Consider the following 22,526-nt stretch of genomic DNA (forward strand, 5'->3'; position numbering starts at 1 on the left):
TATAAGAGGACGAATGACTGAATAAAAAAAGGTATAGAAAAGGCAATATGTAATAATAAATATAGTAAAACTCTCTGAGAATCAATAAATCAGAACAATGATATATGCATTGGCATACACCAATACTAAACGAAAATTGTTTTCAACGTAGGACATTTGAGAACTACTTTTCTGTCTTTACCTACAATTTGTCATAACAAAAGATATTGATAGGACGAAGCTGAATACTTTATCTTAAGACTTGATTCCACCACAGATCCAAAATATATATTGCAAATATTTTCGAATGTTGACTTTGTAAAGATAATACACGATATTAGTTTCCCTTACTTACATAGACCATTTTGGATTAATTTATTAGAACTGAAATATATCTTGAAGACAATATGGCACTAGCGTAAGCAAGCGCGTGAAATTAGAATGCCTTTTAAATGTCATTCGCAGGAATAAAATGGAAACCCCATGATGGATATTGATACATCTTTTCTTCCCTGTGGGAAGTGAAGTTGGGTGACAGCCAGCCACATAGAGCATGATCTGTCATGGATTTCATTGAAATTTCAAATGTGTGTGTGTGTGTGTGTGTGTGTGTGTGTGTGTGTGATTTGGATTTTTAACGTAGCTTTAACAATTTTTCAGTCATATCGCTACGATGTCTGCAATGTAGCAGTTTATAGTGATGTCTAGCACTGGGGCACCCTGCTGCAGACATGTAGCATGATGTCCCACCCAGTCACATTATCCTGACACCAGGCCGACCAGTCATAACACTAACCTCTTAATGCTGAGCGCCAAGCGAGGTACCTGTTAGTACCATTTTTGTAAGTCTTTGGTATGACTCGGCCGGGGATCGAACCCACGACCTCCCACATACGAGGCGGACGCTCTAACCACTAGGTCACCGGAGCGGTCGCAATTTCAGATAAAATCATAATGCTGACAAGGTTCAAATGTAGATAAACGGTGAGTGAAATTTGTATTGGTCATCTGAATACTAGTTACCGTAATAATGAAAATGAGCGATGGTTACGACCCCCAAATCTAAGGTAAAGAAACGAAAAATTGATTTTTCGTTACTTAAAGCATTTTTCTGATAATATAACATCGTTTCATAATATATTTGTTTGATTGTATTTCTTTGCAATTTTCTTTAAGACCATGCTGTTAATATGTAAAGAAGAAATATGTAAATAACTTGTCATCTGTGGTTGGGAAATAAACGTATTAAGATAGATAAGACAGCAGAAACGGAGGGAAATGATCTCATGAATAACATTAGTTATATATAAACAAAACAGAGCGTATGATATAGAACATAAAGAGCAAAAAGAATTTCACGGAAAAATGGACTGTGTAAACAGTAAATATAGTTGTAGACAGTCGATATTCTATCATCATTAGGAGCTGTTCAAGGATAACAGGTGATATTCTGAAGGTATTGATATGGACACAAAAGAGGTTGACATATTTCGTGTTTTATTACGTTTGATTTGGAGTGACAGCATATATTTCTTTCCATTTTTGTTTACCCTTATGATGCATATATATATATATATATATATATATATATATATATATATATATATATATATATATATATATATATATATATATATATATCACATAAAGCAAGTTAATATACCAATACTATAGGTATATCAAATTGTGATTTGCTCATGGCGCAATAATAGGAATATATGAACATTGTTGGAACTGTGTGCTGTCGGTTCTAGTTCTATATATCAGTGATTAAGTTTCACTCATTAATTATCAGTGAGGTATATAACGATAAAAGGTAATAATAAAACCCCGTTTTGTAAATGAATTTAACATGGTACACAATTTCACTGCATTCAGTGTTTCCTTTTCTCCCTCCCCTCTCACACATAAGGGATAAATACGCCGAAATCAGGAGTGAGAGACAAATAATTTGGGCTTGATGAAAACCTTGAAATTTGGGATCTATCAATAGCGTTCATGTAATGAATGATACAAAGTTGCAATAGTCTGTCTTGGTTACGGGGCACGCGTACTGTCATTAACGCTTGGTTGTTTTTGTTTCTTAAACCTATTATAAGGTCCTAAAATCCGATTATTATAAATTAAATATTAAAATGTCCAAAGGTCTCTCTCTCTCTCTCTCTCTCTCTTTTGACCATTTTAGCCGGAGAAGGGCGAAAATCCATAAAAGGCGAAATAAGGAACCAGCAAGAAGTAATTGAAACATAAAAATGTATTACAATTGTTCTAAGTCATTAATATGATACATTAGAAATAAATCAGTGATTTTATTATGTATGGTACAAATGCAATTGCATCCAGTCAAAGTATCGTCTTGATAAACAGCACTTAATAACTTCGACAGTTGAGTTCCTTTCGACCCATTAGAATATCCATTTCCGGTGAACAGAAAGAGACGTCAGTGGAAAATGCTATATACTGACACGTATTGCTGTAAAGTACACCGTCCTGACCCACGATACCTAAAACAGAAAATAATGCTATACCGATTGTTGTCTTTAGTTATCTATCTATCTATTTATCTATTTATCTATCTATCAATTTATCTGTCAATAAATTTGCAATTGTTTCGTATATTGAGCTTGATGTTATGTGTTTATATATGTCATTGTCACGTGCTTGAAGTATCTGTTCAGAATTACATCCTGATATTGAGGCGAATGTTATCACTAAATCAGCTATTTGTTTCTTATTAGAATTTCATTACGTATCATGTTTGTAAAATGTACTCATTTATTATTCAATAAACGAGACATACACCTGGTGCCATCAGTTGATGCCACTAAAACACTTGTGTGTTCATTAGTACTTTCAAGACTGGACTATTGTAACTCAGTTCTGTCTGATTCATCTCAATATCTACTGCAGAATCTTCAAAAAGTTCAAAACACAGTTGCTCGGATCATACTTAGAGTACCACGATCAGAGCACACATCCCCGCTGATCTGTACCCTACACTGGCTATCCATTCCATCCAGAATCAAACACAAAATTTGTTCTCTGTGCTACATTTCACTGTCAGACTCTAGTCCAACATACCTATCTGACCTCACCCCTGTGTACACACCAGCAAGATACTTACGCTCCTCTTCCGACAATCGTATACTCATTATTCCCACTATGAAAACAAAGTCATATTGACAGCGTTCTTTTGCATACCAGGGTCCAGCAACGTGGAATGAATTGCCCACTGAACTTAGACACAAAGACACAGTGATGACATTCAAGAGGGCTCTCAAAACTCACTTATTTCGACAGCAAGAACAAATTTAAAGACCTAATAATGTTTCCTACCTGAAATATTCTCAGCATGTTTTTTACTTTTTAATGTTTTTCTAATTTCATGTTGCTTGTTTCTGGAATAATATTATTATGTTTCTTTTCTTATAAGTGTTGTCTAATGTTGTAACGCGCTTAGAGCTTCTAAAGATTAGGCGCTATACAAAGTCGTTATTATTATTATTATATACATATATTAAAAGTGCAAGCATTGGGGCTTAATTATCATTCTTTATTGACTACTTTTCTACTAATGTAAGCGCTAGGTTATTAATTTATTTCTAACGATTTGCTGTTTAAACATGTATATGTGTATGCGTGTGTGTGTTTTAACAATTGTACATGAATGTTATGAGATTAATGACTGAATTTTGAGACAAATAAATAAATACTCATAGTCACATTATCTTCAGGACAACTATACATATCTTAGCAAAATTCATGTCTTAATCAACATTTATTTAAAAAAAAGGAAACACCTGTAAACAACTACTCTTGATTTGTGGATATTTGTCACCTCAAAGGAAGACATGACAAACTGTTTTATTCTTCTGAGTATGGTTTGTAGACTGACGTTTTTCACAATGATTTTTCCCACCTGAGAATGGTATTAAATATCGCAAATCTGACCCCTCTGATTGACCCTGCTTTCCTTAATGTTGTGTAGATTCGATTATCAAATGCTAAGTGCAATGAAGATAGAAGGATTAGACTTGTATAGGTATGCATGCAAAACAATGCAGTCCGTAATTTATGTGTGACTGAATCAGGAAGCAAAATTCCTAAATGAACTTAGCTACATACTTTTCTGGCATGTTAAGCATTGTTGGCAGGGACAAGCCTTTCTCTCGTAAAGATGGTATTTTTCAAATGAATATTTCACAGCAGATGAACATATTGTTGTTCACATGAACGTAATAAATTTCACTAAACTGGAATACTAGTAAATCTTGCATGTTTAACGCCTTTAACATCTATATTTTACTACCAACATATATCGTCTTTTTGGACTAAATACAATCAAATTCACAATACGGGAAGCTATATGACGCATTCTGTTCTGCAAGTTTGTTGTTCTCGAAACTGAAATTTAGTAGCCACGTAGGTACAAAACATGTTGCCAATGTTTCCAGTTCGTAAAGTTCTCTATCATGATAATAAACAGCTTGCAAAAATAACAAACAACACGAAATATGACCACAAAGAAATCAGATACGTATATGATTAAATCAAGGTGAATCTACTCTAAAGAGTTAGAAAGTTTTGTGCCTGTGTACGCGTGCACAAAGTAGTACTTCAAAACTGTCGTCTTTGTAACCGTTTCTACGTTGCCAAGGACGCAAAAAGTGAAATGAGGTTGCTCTTGAATTTGCAAAGTTATACATCTTACCAGAAACGATATAAGTTTGGCCTCCGAACAAAGGACGGCCACAATCAGTTTCAGAGTTGGGCAACACCACAAAGAAAGTACCATTACGTACGCCTAATGGATTGGAGCCATTCTGAAAAGATAATGGTGAATTACTATTACTCTTCGCCATTGCTGCTTGTGAATCAACAAAATTAAGTTTGAGATTTTCAGTCCTATTACATATTTCATAATTTGTTAGAAGAAGTAGCATTGTTTAGATTCCGTATTCAGATTTCTTCAATTATAACAGTAGTTTACTGTCCGTTGATAATACAGGATGGACTGTATAGATTCTTAATGCATCTTTGAACGCGTTTGTTTGTTGTAGTAACTAACAGAGAAATACATAAGCTTCCTGCAGTTCATAACATTATCCATCTAATAAGCAAGCAATTCTGGTTCGATTATCAACGTTACTGGTACTGTTAATGGGTGGTGTCTGTATTTATTTCATGCAGATAAGTAAGCGACACGTGTCATTTGCGCCCCTTAATATAATATACGCTTTAACGCCGTTCAACAATAGTATTTGCAGTTATCCAATGAGCTGGAAATGTATCTAAAGGTCATTGTTTCATGCTCAATAACTACTGGGTCATATTTTGTTTGGCAAGGAATGACTGTACTTTCAAGGAGCGTTTACGCTACTTGAATAATAGACCCGTAACCTTGGCACTCAGTCGATAACCTTTGGCCTCGATTATTTACAGTAAGTAGATTTGTTTCTTATTCTTATGATATGGATATATTAAATCGCAAAGAATCTATGTAAACACTTCAGCATTTAAATCAATTTGGTAAATTTGAAGCATTCTAGCAGTGCAAAGAAAAACATGGAAAAAATACATCTCCCTATATCTACCATCTGAACTTTTAACAGTACCAATGTTCTCGTTGGATCATTTCATGTTCATATGGATTTAGCTTTGGAAAAAGAACGTACGCTTGACTCATCCTTAGAGTGCAAACGCAATAATAAGACTTTGGTATAAAAGTTTCATTAACAAAAGGACCCTTAAGAGAACAATTATTAAAATTAAATGCAAAATAGATAAACAGTTATGACACAGGGCATTGAGTTAACACTGTTAATAAGCAGTTAATCCCCCATTTTGTTCATCTACTCACTTAAATATTCTAAGGTTAATCTCCACCCATGAAGTATTGGATGGTTGTTTAAGTAATAAATTGCCATTTTCTTTAATCATTCAGAACTCAGCTATAAAGCTTACGTGACGGGATTGGTTTTAAAGATGTATCATAGTCAGATGTACTTACTTTAAATATTTTTTCCAGATGCATCGTGTAACCTCCGCAAAAAGCCAAATCTTCAGGGTCACCACGATTGCGTAATATCTCCGTTAGATGTTCACCTATCACTGTTCCTTCGGCGACTGTTGTATAGAACAATTTTTTTGTATAGCGACGAAACTCCACTTTCAGATTTTCTAATTTGCCTTCAATAATTCTGAGTATGTATGTATGTATGTATGTATGTATGTATGTATGTCTTCAAACCCTACAACAACAACAACAATAATAATAACAGCATTAAAACTGAAAAAATAATATATTTATTAATGTCGAATTTATCAAACTTTCTCATTGGTCATATATGCCTTTAATTGAATGCAAGGAAAATAATAATTATAGTAGTACTAATTTGTTTCGTCGACAATTTATCTACGTTACCAGTACCTTAATCTCCACAATTCTTACTTTTGTTCTCCGCCTTTTTGCAAGTACAAAGACATGGCTAATGTGTATTATGATTAAATGAAAGTGGCAATGGCCGGACTAGTTTCTGTTGTAAATTACAGGTAAGATACCTTACTTCTGTAATGGGATGGACATGCTTTGTGCTGACGTGACGTGAATTTTTCGATTGAACTGAACGTTATCCACATTTGGAATGAATCATTGAAGGAAAACATATTTCGACACATGATATGCAATTAATAATAACGAGAGACAAGATTCGAATCATTCTTTCCACTGAACCCGTTTCCAAACTTTAAAAATGCTATTTTCCTGGATATCTGATATAATAATCAGAAAACAGTACCGCACCCAGAACGGCATATGCAAGTGTAAACATCCCACCCTATAGTAACTCCTTGATAAGCAATACAAACTGTACAGCGCATGTCCTGACTGTCCATGTGTCAGAATGTTATTGATTACCACGCGCACTCAAATCTAGCTCTACCTAAAATGTCGCAGACCACTCATAAAATTCACTATATAAACCCTCTCCAAGATTATAAACTGGTTCCGTGTTTTGAAAGTCACCAGTTTGCATATTAATAGTATAATATGGAACAGATAAACGACATCAATACACCAATTCCATCCTCCTATCAGAACACTGAGCAGAATAAGAAGACCTTTGTTTGGAAAAATATTTATTTTAACGGTAGAAGTAGATGATATAGAAGTAGTTGTCTTGATGATTGGCAGTATCGTTATGGGGTCTATGTAATTAGAACAAGGAGAAGAGTAATTGTATTATTCTCAGAGCCACTTCTTGCGTTTCCTATTCGTGTAAAAACGTGAATTCCCGAAGATTATTATATTTTTACCAACCTGTTTTATCACGATCTGGACACATGATATCCTCCCATTTGAGCATTCCCCCTCTGCATAGACAGCATGAGGTCTCGTGTAAAGTCATCAATAGTACCAATAGACACTTTGCGAAGATTACTTGTGTCTCCATGATGCAAACACCTTAAGAAACAAATATTCGATTTAATCGATTAGGACATCTGGAGTATATTGTAAAGCATGAAGAGTTGAAACTGTGTATACATAAAATCATCTTTATAGCAAATATAGTCGTAGGCAGCAATTTTAAAGTATACTAGATAATGAATGACAATGGATGTGAACAAAATTAAATTAAAATAATATTAAACAAATGAGTATTGCCTATAAAATTTAAAACTTAAAGGAAATCTGTAAGGTACAAATAAATAATGCTGATGTAAAAGTAAGTGATAGTAATTAGATTTGTGGAATAAATAAGTGACTGTAATATAGAAGATTTTGAATTTCGAGCTTCTGGTCCAAACTACCCAAAAGTATGCTTCGTAAGGATATCTCTCTTGCTGACCATTAACTACGTTTTCAAAAGCTAGATAAGGATATAAGGATGGAATGCAGAGAATGCATTATAACAAGAATAAATATGAATTTCACCTTTTCTCAGGTCCCGAATATCTTGACTGCTTGTTAACACGATTTTAACATCACAGAGGAAGAAACGATTCGGATTTCTTTTATAGTCCCAATCAGATATCGATAAACTCTGATCTGATGGTCATATGATAGAATGACGAATTTAAGGTTTCTGTTCCTCAAGCCGCGAAATCATCGTTACCTCAATGAATCACTTACTAAAGTACAGCATAAATCAAGCGCAGAGTACTATATTTAAACACTGAAATTCATTGACCTTCTCAGATAAAAAATAAGTAGCCTTGGTACGTATTCTAGAGCAATTACGCACATATTTTAATTTATATGTCCAGTCTCCATGCACTGTGCTCTAGCTGTGTAGTTAATTGGCAATAAATATTATGTATTTGTTTCAAATGCTTGAGATGATAATAAAGTGAACATCAAATGAAAACTATTTTTATAACCCGGTGTCTGAATAATGATATGTAGGATACAAAGTTTCGTTTCGTTTATAAATTACATCTCAGAATATATGTTTTCTTTCCGTTTATAAATTGCATGCTTTTACACACCAACTATTTCCAGTCTATTTTCGATCTGACGACGAGTTATACCAACATCTAAGACAAGTGTAATCAATATTTTACAGTATTTTACAGTATATAATTTTAATTTCCTAACACACAGTATGTGGTCATCGGTGTTTCTTATACTTGTATACGTCCAGCAACTCTAGTAGCTTTAACAGCGTATATTACGCTTTGATCAGATTTACTTCAATTAATTGGAGCAATTACTAAAATATTTATTCAAGTGTTAATCCTCATACAAATATATTTGTAAAACAAGTTTAAGTCTTTGATTAAAAATAGAGCAAGTAACAAAGAGGTCACAATGAAGTACGTACTACGAATTTATTGTCCAAAATTATTTGGATAGTATTGTTGCATGTGCCCGTTCAACAAACCTCTTATTGTAAGACAAAATTGTTGGATAAAACAAGTCTGTGATTACGAACAAAATATGAACAAACATAAGGGTTCTCTACCTCGTATATTGTGATTAATGGAATGTGAATCGTAATATGACCATCTACTAGACAGTATTTTGGTATTACTATTCTCACAGTATTTAAGTTCCCCTACCTTCATGACTATTTCCTGCAATCTGATATTTCTGGTCTCTTTTGAATTTCATTTGATCACACGAGTATAAAACGGTAATATAATAATTTTGGTACTTCCCCCCCCCCCCGCGATAAATACAGCTAAATATATCTAAAATATGTTCTAATTACACGAAGGTGTACGAGGGCAAAAATATCATCTATCTATCTATCTATCTAAAATAAGAGAGAGAGAGAGAGAGAGAGAGAGAGAGAGAGAGAGAGAGAGAGAGAGGCTGGGGTTAGAGGGTTGGAGGGACATACATAAACTTGGGTCACGACGTTCCAGTTCGTCTTTTGAGTGACATTCCGACATCAACATATGACTGTTACATCAAGGCCAATACGCGTCATATCGTTACATCTTTTAAGGTCAATAGTAGTCATATTGTTACATCTATTAAGGCCAATATGAGCCATATTGTTACATATAGTAAGGCCAATATAAGTCGATTGTTTCGTTAGGAATGAATGGCTGAATCGCTTCTCGATTAGACATGCTCTGAATTTGGCCTAATGTGGTATTTCCATGGTTTTAAAAAAATATGGGTCTAACCAAAAATTCAAAACACAAGGTACCCCTACCCCATGATAGACGTTACACCAATGAATGTGTCATTGACTATTCTAGTGTACACTTTGCAATCTCACGAGTTTCCCCTCTCTCATTCTTTCTCCAAATCCAACGTTTCGAAAAACATCGATTTACGAAAACAGGAAAGACTAATTATTTATAAGTTCTTTCCTAACTATGCTAATGAGCTAAGTACTTGTATTCCGTTGTAAAACCATCAATAATCCCAAGATGTTTAGGGAATTGTTGTTTTCTGTTTGAAATTTACTTAATTTATTTCTGATCTACTGACTATTTTCTCGTTTCTGAGTCATTGTGTTTTATGTTTATATGTCCTCTATGACAACTATTTTAAAGTTTCCCTATTTATTATGTCAACAGAGTAAAAGGTTAAATGTATGAGCCCTTATAAAAAGTTATCGTCAGCACACGTTTTTTTAAATGCGTCAGCTGAAGCTAAGTCGTCTCACTCGAGTCGTACATTTTAGATGACAACGTATACGACAATCGAATCAACATACACACTACATATTCATCTACTATAAGGTAGTGTACACTGAAGTGGGAAATGGGATTGGTTCATCGGACACAATCCACACACCTCTTGAAATAGCCAATAACCAACTCATTTCACATGCCTCGATTTATTTTGTATACTTTATTGTATTTGGATATGATCCTTGTTTTTTACATACCGCGTGGGAAACGTCACCATATAACGTCCTCGCAAACATAGTTGAATACGCATCTAGCCCAATGTTGCGAGTGTCCAATAACCTGCATATCTTCCGTACTTGGTGATACTTTCAACAAAGTGGAATTGAGATAGGAACATTTAAGATTTGCCTGGAATGCTAGTCGACGACACCTACATTGTTCCAAATTTTTAATTTAGCTAAATATGAATTAAAAATGTTAGTGAACATGATAAAAAATACAAAGCCAGTGCAAAGAAAAATCGACAAAGAAGGCATATATATGGACAAAGAAGGGTCATCTTCTACCTAGGGTTCATGGGCCCCGAGTGGCAGAGTGGTCTAAACCGCTCTCCGTTACGGATCACTGCCATCTCACATCTGTCTGCGTGAGTTCGGGTCTAGGATTCGGTCAATGTAGGTATGTCAGAAAGCTTGCCAGTAGCTTCTCGTGGGTCGGTGGTTCTTCCCGGGGTTCTTCCTCCACCATTAATACTGGCCGCCATGCATAGCCCATCGTGTGCTGAAAAATGGCGTCAAACCCAACATCAACAACAACTACCTAGGGTTTAGAGCTACTGTTAGAAATTGCTTAGAATAAAAGTATCTTAAGAGATCAAGGGAATGTAAACTATTACATTACCAAGAGGAAGCATATAAGTACACTGATGACTTTATTATAAAACCCTTGCCAATATTACAGAATATCACCCGTGTCTGGTCTAACTTAAAGAACACCACATTGTAAAGATGGTCCAGAATGCTATATCGAGTACAAAACTTATTCGATTTAAGAACGGTTATGTTGAGAGAGTATTCACGCTCTACAGGGTACTGTATCTAATTAACAAGCAACATTTTACAATGATAAAACCAAAGCAAAGTCCTTAAAAATTTCTAATAAAGATAGCTAGCACGATAAGGACAGACTACGACAATTCTAATTTTAAAGACTGCAATAATTCCATTTGAAAGATTGTAACTTTAAAATTTGTAATTGATGATCAAACAGGACATTAGTAAATTTTAAGGATGTAAATGTTGTTGTTGCTGTTGTTCTAGGATTTAACGCCATTTTAGCACAGGATAGGCTATACATGGCGGCCAGTATAACTGGCGGAGGAAAAACCCTGGAAAACCCAGGGAAGAACCACCGACCCACGAGAAGCTACTGGCAGGCTTTCCCACGTACTCACGCTAGCCGAGCCTTGGACTCGAACCCACGCAGAGGTGATATGGCAGTGATCAGGAACGGTGAGCGCTTTCGACTACTCGGCCACTCGGGGCCCCGGATGTAAATGTATTATACGTTCGAGTATTTTAAAGCCTGATTTAAATTATGCTATTATTCCTGTATTATTGATAGAAAATTGTTTGCTATTAAAATTTCTGTAGAAAAGATCCCGTTTTGTAAATTATACTGGAAATAATTGTAAAGAGTAAGAGGATAAAAAGCCATATGTCGAAGTTTTACACTTTCAATTTAATTATGAATGTTGTCCAGAGTTATAGTAATAATTCGGCACTTGTCTTCAAATATCAATGGTCCGTTAAAGTTGTCAAGACGTATATTGTAAAAAATATTTCCTTTTAGCCCTGACGAGTTACCATGCAAATCATATTTAACATATTAATTACAGTATTATTTGTAATTCTGGTAATTGTTCCATATTAGTTTGCGGATATATTTTTACAAATACTATGTATGTATGTATGTAAGTACGTACGTACGTATGTATGTATGTATGTATGTATGTATGTATGTGTGTGTGTGTGTGTGTGTGCGTGCGTGCGTGCGTGCATGCATGATGCATGCATGTATGTATGTATACATGTATGTATGTCTGACTGAGTGAATTTTTTTTCTGTATGTAAAGGTCTGCATGATCCTATGTCTTAATATGGAGGAGTCAATTATTAGATTCGTGTTTTTGTGGTTTGTAATTTCCACAGTTATATTATGGAAAGTATTGCAAATATAACCCTATGTTGAAGGACTGCTGAATATTATGTCTCAGTCGTGTGAGCTTTTGGAGTCTGTGTTAACACATTTGTCTGACTTGTCTGAGACCCAGTTGATGACGTTAGCAGCAGACTTGTCTGTTGGGATGAACGTGAGTGTATGCTTATTGCTGTTGCAACTGTTTGGTATTTCTGAGAGGAAGGTATTGTCGTTTGCAATGTAGACATTTTAGACATCAATTATCACCTGTACGGTAATTTCTTATTTCTGTTGGCTGTTATAATGATTGTTTGTGTCTGAACATCTTACACTTTTATGTTTGGAGATCGGTCTGAATCGTAGTTTCAAATGAGGTTACGTGTCCATTCACCCATTGCTGTGCTGACTTAATATGATATAATTCTTGTTGAACCTGTTATATTTAAGCATTCAAGTCCTTCGTTATTGAGCAGCAGCGAGGCTGAACAGACCTTTTACTGAAACGTTATTTTTGAAAAATAAAGCTTCCTACCAAAATGAAAATATAAGGTCACTAATGCCAAACCATAACCTCTTACTTTACCGAGAGTTTACCTAATAGGGTTAGTTTATTTTGTTATTTTACTTTTGTCGTTAGTGTTTCTCTAAATTTGTATGTGTGTTTTCGTTTACCCACCGGACGTTTTATTGAGGTCGCACCCTCTCTGCTACCATAATTAAATCATTATTAGATCAATAATGACACCAACTATGGCGTCTTATACTGCTAGAATAGCTCGAGAAAGATTAGAATCAAGAAAGAAATTTCTTCCTGTTCGTGATTCTGTTAGACGAAAACTACAAGAACGTCCAGAATATTAAGTTGAATTTGCAGAAGGTTCAGAACAATTATTTAAACCAATTGTCAAACCAACAAAGAAAGTTGTTACAGCAACTGAGGCGACTCAAAAAGCTCTTGAAATAAACCTATTGATATTGTTGGCCGTCTGTAGCAGCTCAACCACCACCCCAGCATCCTCCCCAAACACAAGGTTCAGAACTAAAATTATGGATAAAATTACGCCTGAAGGTATTGCTGCAGTCAAAGACCAAAACAAATTGCCGCGTTTGGATATTATGACAGAGATAAGTATGTAAAACTCAAGTATATTAATACTCTAAAGGCTGCTGATTGGAGGAGATATTTATAATTTTGAGGTCTTTGAGAATTAAATAGATGAGTATATTAATAAAAGACAATACAAGATAAAGGACAAAAGGAAGAAGAAATGAAGCAGCAGCTTAAAAAACAAAGCTAGAAAGATCACCCCATAAGGTTGTGGAAGAAAAAAGCGGATAAAACAACAAGTGAGGAAGAAAGTGCAACTGGAAGTGGTTTTCTACTCAAAGAAGTGGTTTTTCTACTCAAGGAGGTGGTTTTATTGCTTGTCCGAACAATGCTCTTTCTGACGTAGATAGATTAAAAATTCTGATCAGAGAAAACCGCGCAGGAAATAATTCCAGAAATTATTAATGAGATATCTGATATTTGTCAAAGATGGTTTAAAAGCGATGTTATAGATCGTAACATTTATCATGTTGATGATGATCACAGCGACTGAAAACAATTATTTAATCAGCGTGTAATTTAAAAATGATTATACACACTGCTCAACGTGGACATGTAATAGATTAGTAAACTCACGATTCCCAGTTTACAAAGCGATTTACGGAGATGGACTCGTTGATATCGTTATCGGTTCATTTAAGAGAATAGCTCCAAAAGCAATACCGATTGCAAAACAATTAGGGATGAAGGCTATTGAGGCTCTTCGTAATAAAGGCATTAGTGCTGTTGGTAATGTTGATGTTAAAGCATTTTCATCGGTCAAAGAAATATTACCTCGATTAGTACGAAGAAAAACACAACCAGTACAATTACCCAGTACTGATGTTATGCCTGCAAATATCAGTAAAAAAATAAATCAAGCTGCAAATGAAAAACTAGCAGGATTGGCTGTTAATGAAGTTGTTCCTATAAAGTTGACTAATGAAATTATGCCGACAAATACAAGTTTTATTTCAGGAAGTGAATTTAGAGAAGATAGTTATAATAAGATGTTAAACGTATCCAGTCCAGCGTTCGATATGGATGCACCAATTCTTACAGATGAAACCATACGCGATTATCAGTTTTATTCTTATGACGCAAGTGTATCAAATCAGCGTGGTCGAATAGAATTGCAAGTTTAAGATACAAGTAGATATTGTTTACCTGCTGAAGCATTTATTGAAGTAGAAGGAGATCTTGTAACAAATGTTCCTCTTAATACAGCATATATAACTACAGCCATAGTTGGTTTTGTTATTACTGTTTGTTTTTGGCGTTGTTTGACAGCGTTACGTACATGATTGACGGAAAAAAAAACATTGAAAAAATTCAAAAAGATGTTGATGCTGCTACAACGATAAAGATTTAGCAAGATCAGCTGGACCGTCAATGATGTTCGCTAAAAATAACACAGATCATCCTAAAAGTGACAGTATGATATAAGACGACCAAGAAACAATGTAGGCATTACTGACATTGATGCTGAAAACATGATTATTAACACCGAACCAAATTACAAAGTAGGATTTGCTATACGTAAATCGATGTTGAAAGATTGTCGTAGAAGATTTACAAACGCGATTCCATTATTACACATTTTTGGATTCTGTTGAAATGTCAGAAAAGTTATCTTTGGAGCGAAACATACAGTTCTACTTTTAAGAAAGGTAAAGATATTGTTGCCATTTGGCGACCAGCCGCTGTTGCTGCTGGTAAAGTAATATTATTTAAACTTGTGGATACCAGTAATGACTCCATCAATTGCTTAAGAACAAATTTTTACTTTATTTTATGGATTCAGGTGGTAAATCATTATTATCATGGTTAACAATGACCGCATATAGCATTTATAGTAATATTGCTGGGTAATTTATATTACATATTGCGTCACAACAAGGTGTTTCTGCGCCAAGGAATATATTTAGCGCTTTACAAAACGCTGAACGATTACATAGTAAAGAACGTAGTCATGTTATATTTGACGATTTCGATGTTAATGAAGTTTCTTTACGGATAAATGAACATAAAGAACTATCTGAATATATAATTTTAATTTAGCACTTTACAAAACGCTCAACGATTAGATAATGAAGAAAGTAGTCATATGACATTTAACGATTTTGATGTTAGAGGAATTTCTTTACGGATAAATGAAGAACCATCTGAATATATAACTTTAAGTTTTGAAAATAACTACGTAGATCAAAATATAGATACCAGTTTGCAAATATCACAGTTGGATTGTAAAAATATGTATCCAATTTATTACTTTCCTCTGGAACATCTTGATTTATCTAGATATTCTGTTGTCGATATTCACATTCCAGTTCGTGTAAACCCAGCTGTTGGTGTTAATTGCTGACCTATCGCTGTTATACTCAGCGACAAATCAATGTTACTTGAAGGTGTTGCTGGACGAATGAAAGGTATTGAAGCTCCAGTAGCAAACATGTATTTAAATCACTTACTATATTTATAAACGTCATACCATCATTTATTGTCAGTCTGACTCCTGGTCATATTAAAAAGCTTCAATCAAATTCAGCAAAGAATTATGGAATAAAATTGGCGCTACAAAAAAAGAAATCGCAATTGGTCCGAATAAATTATCGCCGACTGAACGTAAATGTAATCATTTCAAACAGTCATGAATAGGAGTTAATCTTTCTGCCGACGCTATTAAAAGTTCAATTTAAACAGATAGTATATTTCCACTTTTTACAGCTTTACCGGCGTTAATAGCCGCTGAAGCTCGAACTATTGCAAAAACAGCTGCAAATAGTGTTTTAAGTGGTAGTGCTGGATATTCTGGTCAAATGTTAGCCGAAAAAATAACAGGAGGGAGAATACAAAAAGGGAGAGGGGTCTAAGATTACCAGGAACCCACTATCGATATGGAAAAGGTCTGTGACTTCCAGGAACAATTAATTAATCCGTCCTATGTAAAATTATGATTTAATATATACTGCTAAAAAATTAAATGTAAAAATGTTTAGAAAGAGATTTTATGCGTCATCAATTGCCAAAAAAGCAAATAATATTTAAACAGGAATTATTAATCTTGATTATGGTTCTGGGCCTGGTACTCATTGGGTTGCATACGCCTTCTATTTATTTTGATTCATTCAGGCTTCCTCAGCCAATAGAATTTTTAAAATACGCCAAGAATATTTAATTTTGGTATTCATCATTACCAACAGAAACACTAACTGATTCGCCAGTATGTGGTCGTGAAGTAATTAGTGTATTAAATGCTATATCATCATCAACAGTACCACCTCATAAAGTCGTGCACGAGTATACAAGTAGCCGTTAATCGTTTTAAACAGATCTTAAATTATAACGGTTGATAGTTACGAAAGATCTCCTTCTATCAAAGACAAGAAAAAAAGATGATATTGATTTGTCAAATAACACGACTAAAGTTGAACTCGCCGATATTATGAACCTCTCTGTAGTTGACCGAGATGATGGTTTTTTTCCTTAGGATAAATACGGTGTTTTAAAGACGAGTAATTTCAAATGAAATGACCTAGTTCGTAGAGTTAGCGGTGCTACTACGGATAATATTCCAGTATTTGCGGACGGCCGTAGAATCAGAGACTCAGATATATCAATCGCAACTATTAGAAATGAAATTGCAAAAGTTGTTGCTAATCGTTCACGACCGACCGGTGAATAGAATGACAGGTGAACTCAGCATGAATGGAAATAAATTAGTTGTTTTAAGGGATCCTACATCTGATTAAGATACCGCAACAAAACAAATTATGTAGACACTAACTATAATACAGTAGATACTAAATTATCCTCGCTACGAGTTGACTATGACGCTCACGTAAGTATGTTTTAAATCTTCGTAGAAAGTTTCGAAAACTCAGTTAAATCGTTTAAAAATTGCCTTATCACGATGAGTTGCAGTATGTCCTGGTCTGATTTTGAGATTAATCGTTTTTCATCAGAGATGACACGGCACCAAGAAATTCTTTGCCATGATCAACTTGTAATAGTTGTGGCCATCGTAAGAGTTCTCGTTGATAAATTCGTTCAATAACAGAAGAAACTTGAGTTGATGTTTTAGTTGATAATGGTTATGCTTCCTTATGTTTACTTGCAACGTTAACGACTGTTAACGCGTATATATACGTACATGATTGCCGTCATCCAATTTTAATAGTATCATGTTGTAAACATAAAATATTTGCTTGATGAATTTCATTTGGATTGTTGACATCAAATGTGCATGCTGAATAATTTTAGGTGGTGGTAAATAAATTTGCCTAATTGCCTGTCGTGCTAACCATTTTGCAGCAACATAACGTGCAACATTTCCTGCATTAGCGAGTTTACTATTCGCTGCTCTACCCCTTGGGTTATTATAAATCGATTTCATTATTTTATAATAATCGGTTGATTAATTACCGGTTCCGAGTAAAAATTTACCTTTAATCGCAGATCTTACCAACCAATTAGCTAATGATTATCGGAAAGATTTTTTTTGTTATTTTCTAGAATTTAATGCATGAATAAGTTTTACGTCTGCAATATGTCGTCGTTGCAGGTCTTTACTTTATAAGCTGCATCATGATCGATCAATATTTTATAGGATACTCTCCAGGTCTCGGTTGATCTTGTTTATCAAGTGGAATATCATATCGGTTTCCAGGACCACAATAATTATATCCAGGAAGAATTTTTTCCCCTGGATATTTAGCAAATGGAGCAACTGGTTTTTGCCCTTATGAAGTAGCGATATCAACACCATTTTTTAAATAAAAAATTAGAAATAAATTTATATCTATTTGTACCACATTTTACACATTTACTTGTAAGTGCACGCTTTTTATTTTTTGTGATGATGGTTGTTAATCCACTTGTGGGGGTGGATGGTCTACATCGAACACAGTATAGAGTCATATTATTTATTTTATTTCTACAGCATGGATTTTATTGATTTTCTCAGCGAAACGAAAACAAGAGCCAGTAAAACATATTTCAGCATTAGTGAATTCAATAAGAACATCTGGGTCTGGAAAAACGCAATTATTACTTAATCTGATAAAGCTATGGTTAAAGTGGGATAAACTATATTTAGTAGCACAGTCAGTTGATAATCAGCGGTGTTATGATGTACATATTTTAATGCAAATTGTTAAATGAAGATGGCGATGCCATTATTAATTTTATAACTGATATTGATGAAGCACCATCCGTAGGCGAATTAGGTGGATTTATGAATAATTTATTTGTGTATGATGATGTTATGCTTGACAAACAAAGAAATCCAGCAAGAATATTTTCCCGTGGAAGGCACACAAAAAAATGATGTGATTTATGTTACTCAGCGATATGTACAAATACCTAAAGTCATAAGAAATAATTGTAATAGTTTAGTTGTGTCTAACGGAGTCGATACACATACTCTGCGAAATATTGATCAAACCTGGTGTAGTGGAGACATGGACATAGTTAAGTTTAAAAACTTCTTTTCAAAAGCACAGGCTGTTCCACACGGATTTATAACAATACATTTACACGATCCCAGAACAAGATATCGTGTAGATCTTGATAAAATATTTGGTTGATATAATAATGATATAAGTATAGCAGAAGAGAGGGTGCGATCTCAATGAAATGTCTGGTGGGTAAACAAAACACACATGCAAATTTAGAAAAACACAAGCGACAAAGATAAGGTAGCAAAATAAATTAACTTAATTAGAGAATCTCTCTGATGAGTTAGAGGTGTGGATTTGGCGTTATTACACTTATATTTTTCATTTTCGTAGGAAGCTTTATTTTTCAAAAATGGCGTTTCAGCAAAACAACGGTTCACCTTCTCTGCTGCCAATTGTTTGATGTCCACGCATGGAAAAATTAGTTTTGCTTAAGGGAGCACTAGAATGTTCGTAATTTATATAGCATGTAATTGTTTTGCATTCTAGAGAGGTGTGATGTATCACGTAGATCGAAGACTTTAGAAACTGTATAATACTTAGCAATACATCTATATACTGACTCAGCATTAATCATGTCTTCATTTATAGATTACATAATTCAAGCATATAAAATATTTCTGTCCTTGGATGATATCATTTTGAAAACTTCACTTATATCGTCACAAAAGCCTATGATTGACATATCTGTTTTACAATCTCAAACGTTTGTTGATCTGTATTGATAGTGGCACTGCTCTGTATATTTTGTTTAACCATCAGGAATTATTTACAAATGTCCATGATATTATACCAATCCCTGTGGTTATATGTGTTGGTATTTTATCTCTATTCATGGCTTTCATGTGCTGGGTTATATGTATGACTCATGTCTTATAAGACGTAGAAAACCTCGCGCCTTTAGAAAAACAACAACAAAAGCTATTATATTATTGTTTACATTATTCTGGTATTTTCTGCTTGTTGATAAGACTGTTAAGAGAAAGAAAGCTAATGTACATATCCATACTTTTAAACACTATGCATTAGAGTTTGAATCGTTACTGACATATCTCATCTGTAGTTCAGATATGGCAATTTGCAGTTCAAATTAATCCGCTTTTAGTTCCCATTTATAAAAACTTAAAATCCATAGCTTTGAACAGCTTTCCTAAATTTTCTTCTGTACCTGATACTCTGCACATTAAACATCATACTAATGTTATCTTAACTACATTATAGATTATGATAATATTAATTGTTATTATACAACACTCCGTGAATATCATATGGAGATGTTATAGATACCTCCACCATACCCATACACGTGGTAGACATTTTGGAACTGAATATCCTTTGACATAATGACATCATCATAATTATCGGTATTTTGCACAAACATTGGGACAATTTTATGGTAGTTATAAGAACCGTAATGAAATCAGACAAAAGACTGCTTTTGAGAAAAATTCACGAGGCAACATGTAGGTAAAATATATAGTCATGTCACAATGTTGTAAGTCTAGCAGACATTTGTATTAAAATCAACTGTTTTACCTTCATACATTTTATTTTCGAGTCATGTTCCATTTTTATATGCGTTGTTTACCCGTATATATATATATATATATATATATATATATATATATATATATATATATATATATATATATATATATATAACATAATCAATGTCATGTGCAGTCTCGCATTTTCTCCTGCAGACATGATAAGGTGAATATTTATTAAATTTTTTAAAGATATTTGACGAATAAACAATACATATTGACATTTTAGCTTCTCAGTCACGTTTGAATCACGAAATTTGTACTGATTCACCAGATTACAAATCGTATCAGTTCATCAAGCATTGCATGAGTTCAGAGATTTTGCAAGAAAATCAAAGATTAATTTGATGTACGTCACCGATTTGAAGAAGGAGTGGTAATAATGACTAAAATATACAGTGCTCAATGATATCTGTTTTAGACACAAGCCCCGGGCTGGTGACTTAAATAAACTCACATGCAATGAACAGAATTTCACAAGCCCGTACTCCAATTTGCACGTGCCCAAAATTTTCTCTTTTCTAACATTGTCACACAATGTTGCAATAGCTACAATTCGATCATAAGTTCAAAAGGGTCCAAAGGGGTTTGAAGGTGATGCAAATGTCATTGGTGTTCATCACTACGCTGGGGTGCCTCACAAAGCGAAACTCCATCAACCAAGAGTTGTGGAACTTATTTTTGTTTGGCTTTGCTGATAGCTAATCTAAATCGGCTTCATAAATGAATTACACTTGAACACTATACCGACAACTGAATTTGTATTTGATTGGATATTTTCTTAACGTAGTTTTAAAAATTTTTCAGTCATATCGCTACAATGTCTCAGTGTGACAGTTTTATAGTGATGCCGCAAACACGTGGCATGATGTCCCACCCAGTCACATTATCCTGACCAACCTAACACTAACCTCTTAATGCTGAGCGCGAAGCGAGGAAGCTCTTAGTACCACTTGTATGATTCTTTGGTAAAGCTCAGCCGGGGATTGAACCCACAACCTCCCGCATCCGAGGCGGAACGGTTCCGACAACTGAAAGAACCGTGCTTTCATTTTTATATGCAGTGAAACCCCGCTTCAAAGAAACGTTGCCGCTGTTCACAAACTAGTCATAAATATAATACATATGGCTTAAACATTCCTATTCAAGGCAATAATGTGTAATAACTTTTGTTTTCTGTCAGGGCCGTAGACTGCGATCACGGACCCTGGTGTAAGAAACACCCGGGCCTCTCCTAGTTCTTGTTCAAAGAAAATGTTTCTTTTATAAAATTTAAAAGTGTTGCTTGGCCCGGGCCCACTTACGGACCAGAGCCCTGGGGATATATCCCCGGTTGTCCCCCCACCCCCTTATTGTCCCTGGTTCCTGTACACGCATCTAGCATCTTTGATTTACCTATAATAGGTTGTTCCACTTCTTGATCATACCTACACAAATGAGCACAATGGGCTCGCCTACTGCAGCATTCAAATACAACTCACTTGCTATTGTCAGCCACTTAAGTAATACGTAAAATGTTGCTTTATACCTGACCTCTTTGCTTTTCAATGCTGCTATTTAAACTGCCCAAGGGATATTTTTTACATTAGCTCCAATCAGGACTGTTTACCGTTTATACATGCTACCAGGGCTGGCGCTACCACATAGGCAAACTAGGCAGCCGCCTAGGGCGCTGATTTCAGGGGGCGCATTTTTTAAAAAAAATTATTGTTTATAAATTTTGAAATTGATATTTCTCGGGGGGGGGGGCCAAAATCTAACCTTGCCTAGGGCGCCAGATAGTTTGGCTGGGTCTGGCGCCGGCCCTGCATGCTACACATAACGGGCATATACTGAAAGTGATGTTTTGTTGCTTGTTTCTTTTTTTTTTTGAAAGATTACTGGAAATTGTATTTTCTAGAAGCACAACCATGTCAGGGAGATTGGGAGTACAAAATGGCAATATTAGCATGACAAACTATGCTTCAATCGGATTAAAATCAGATCTCAATTTCACAGAGGAGTGAGGTGATCTGATTGAGATTGCGCCGGGTTATGGCAGGTTATGTCAACATCTTGAAAATACATTTACACATGTCATCAGCGTCAGCAAAGTTTCTTCAGCCAAATACAATTAGTTTTTCGACCAGCCCGACGGGAATCTAACTTAAAATACAGGACGGG

General features: G+C 34.7%; 1 protein-coding gene across 1 annotated transcript in view; it reads right to left on the bottom strand.

Moving 5' to 3' along the window:
- Positions 1 to 2,218: 2,218 nt before the first annotated feature.
- Positions 2,219 to 22,526, bottom strand: part of LOC149779148 (uncharacterized) — a 37,860-nt gene continuing 17,552 nt past the window's right edge. Inside the window, exons 3-6 of the mRNA XM_089938574.1 lie at positions 7,298 to 7,441; positions 5,990 to 6,105; positions 4,691 to 4,802; positions 2,219 to 2,483 (exon numbers count right to left, since the gene is read on the bottom strand). Of these exons, the coding sequence (XP_089794700.1) occupies positions 2,350 to 2,483; positions 4,691 to 4,802; positions 5,990 to 6,105; positions 7,298 to 7,430 (495 nt within the window). The 5' untranslated portion in view covers positions 7,431 to 7,441 and the 3' untranslated portion in view covers positions 2,219 to 2,349. The remainder of the gene's footprint in view (positions 2,484 to 4,690; positions 4,803 to 5,989; positions 6,106 to 7,297; positions 7,442 to 22,526) is intronic.

Source organism: Sinohyriopsis cumingii, chromosome 17 (genome assembly GCF_028554795.1).
Source record: "Sinohyriopsis cumingii isolate HCF-2022 chromosome 17, ASM2855479v2, whole genome shotgun sequence".
Classification (NCBI taxonomy): Eukaryota; Metazoa; Mollusca; class Bivalvia; order Unionida; family Unionidae; genus Sinohyriopsis; species Sinohyriopsis cumingii.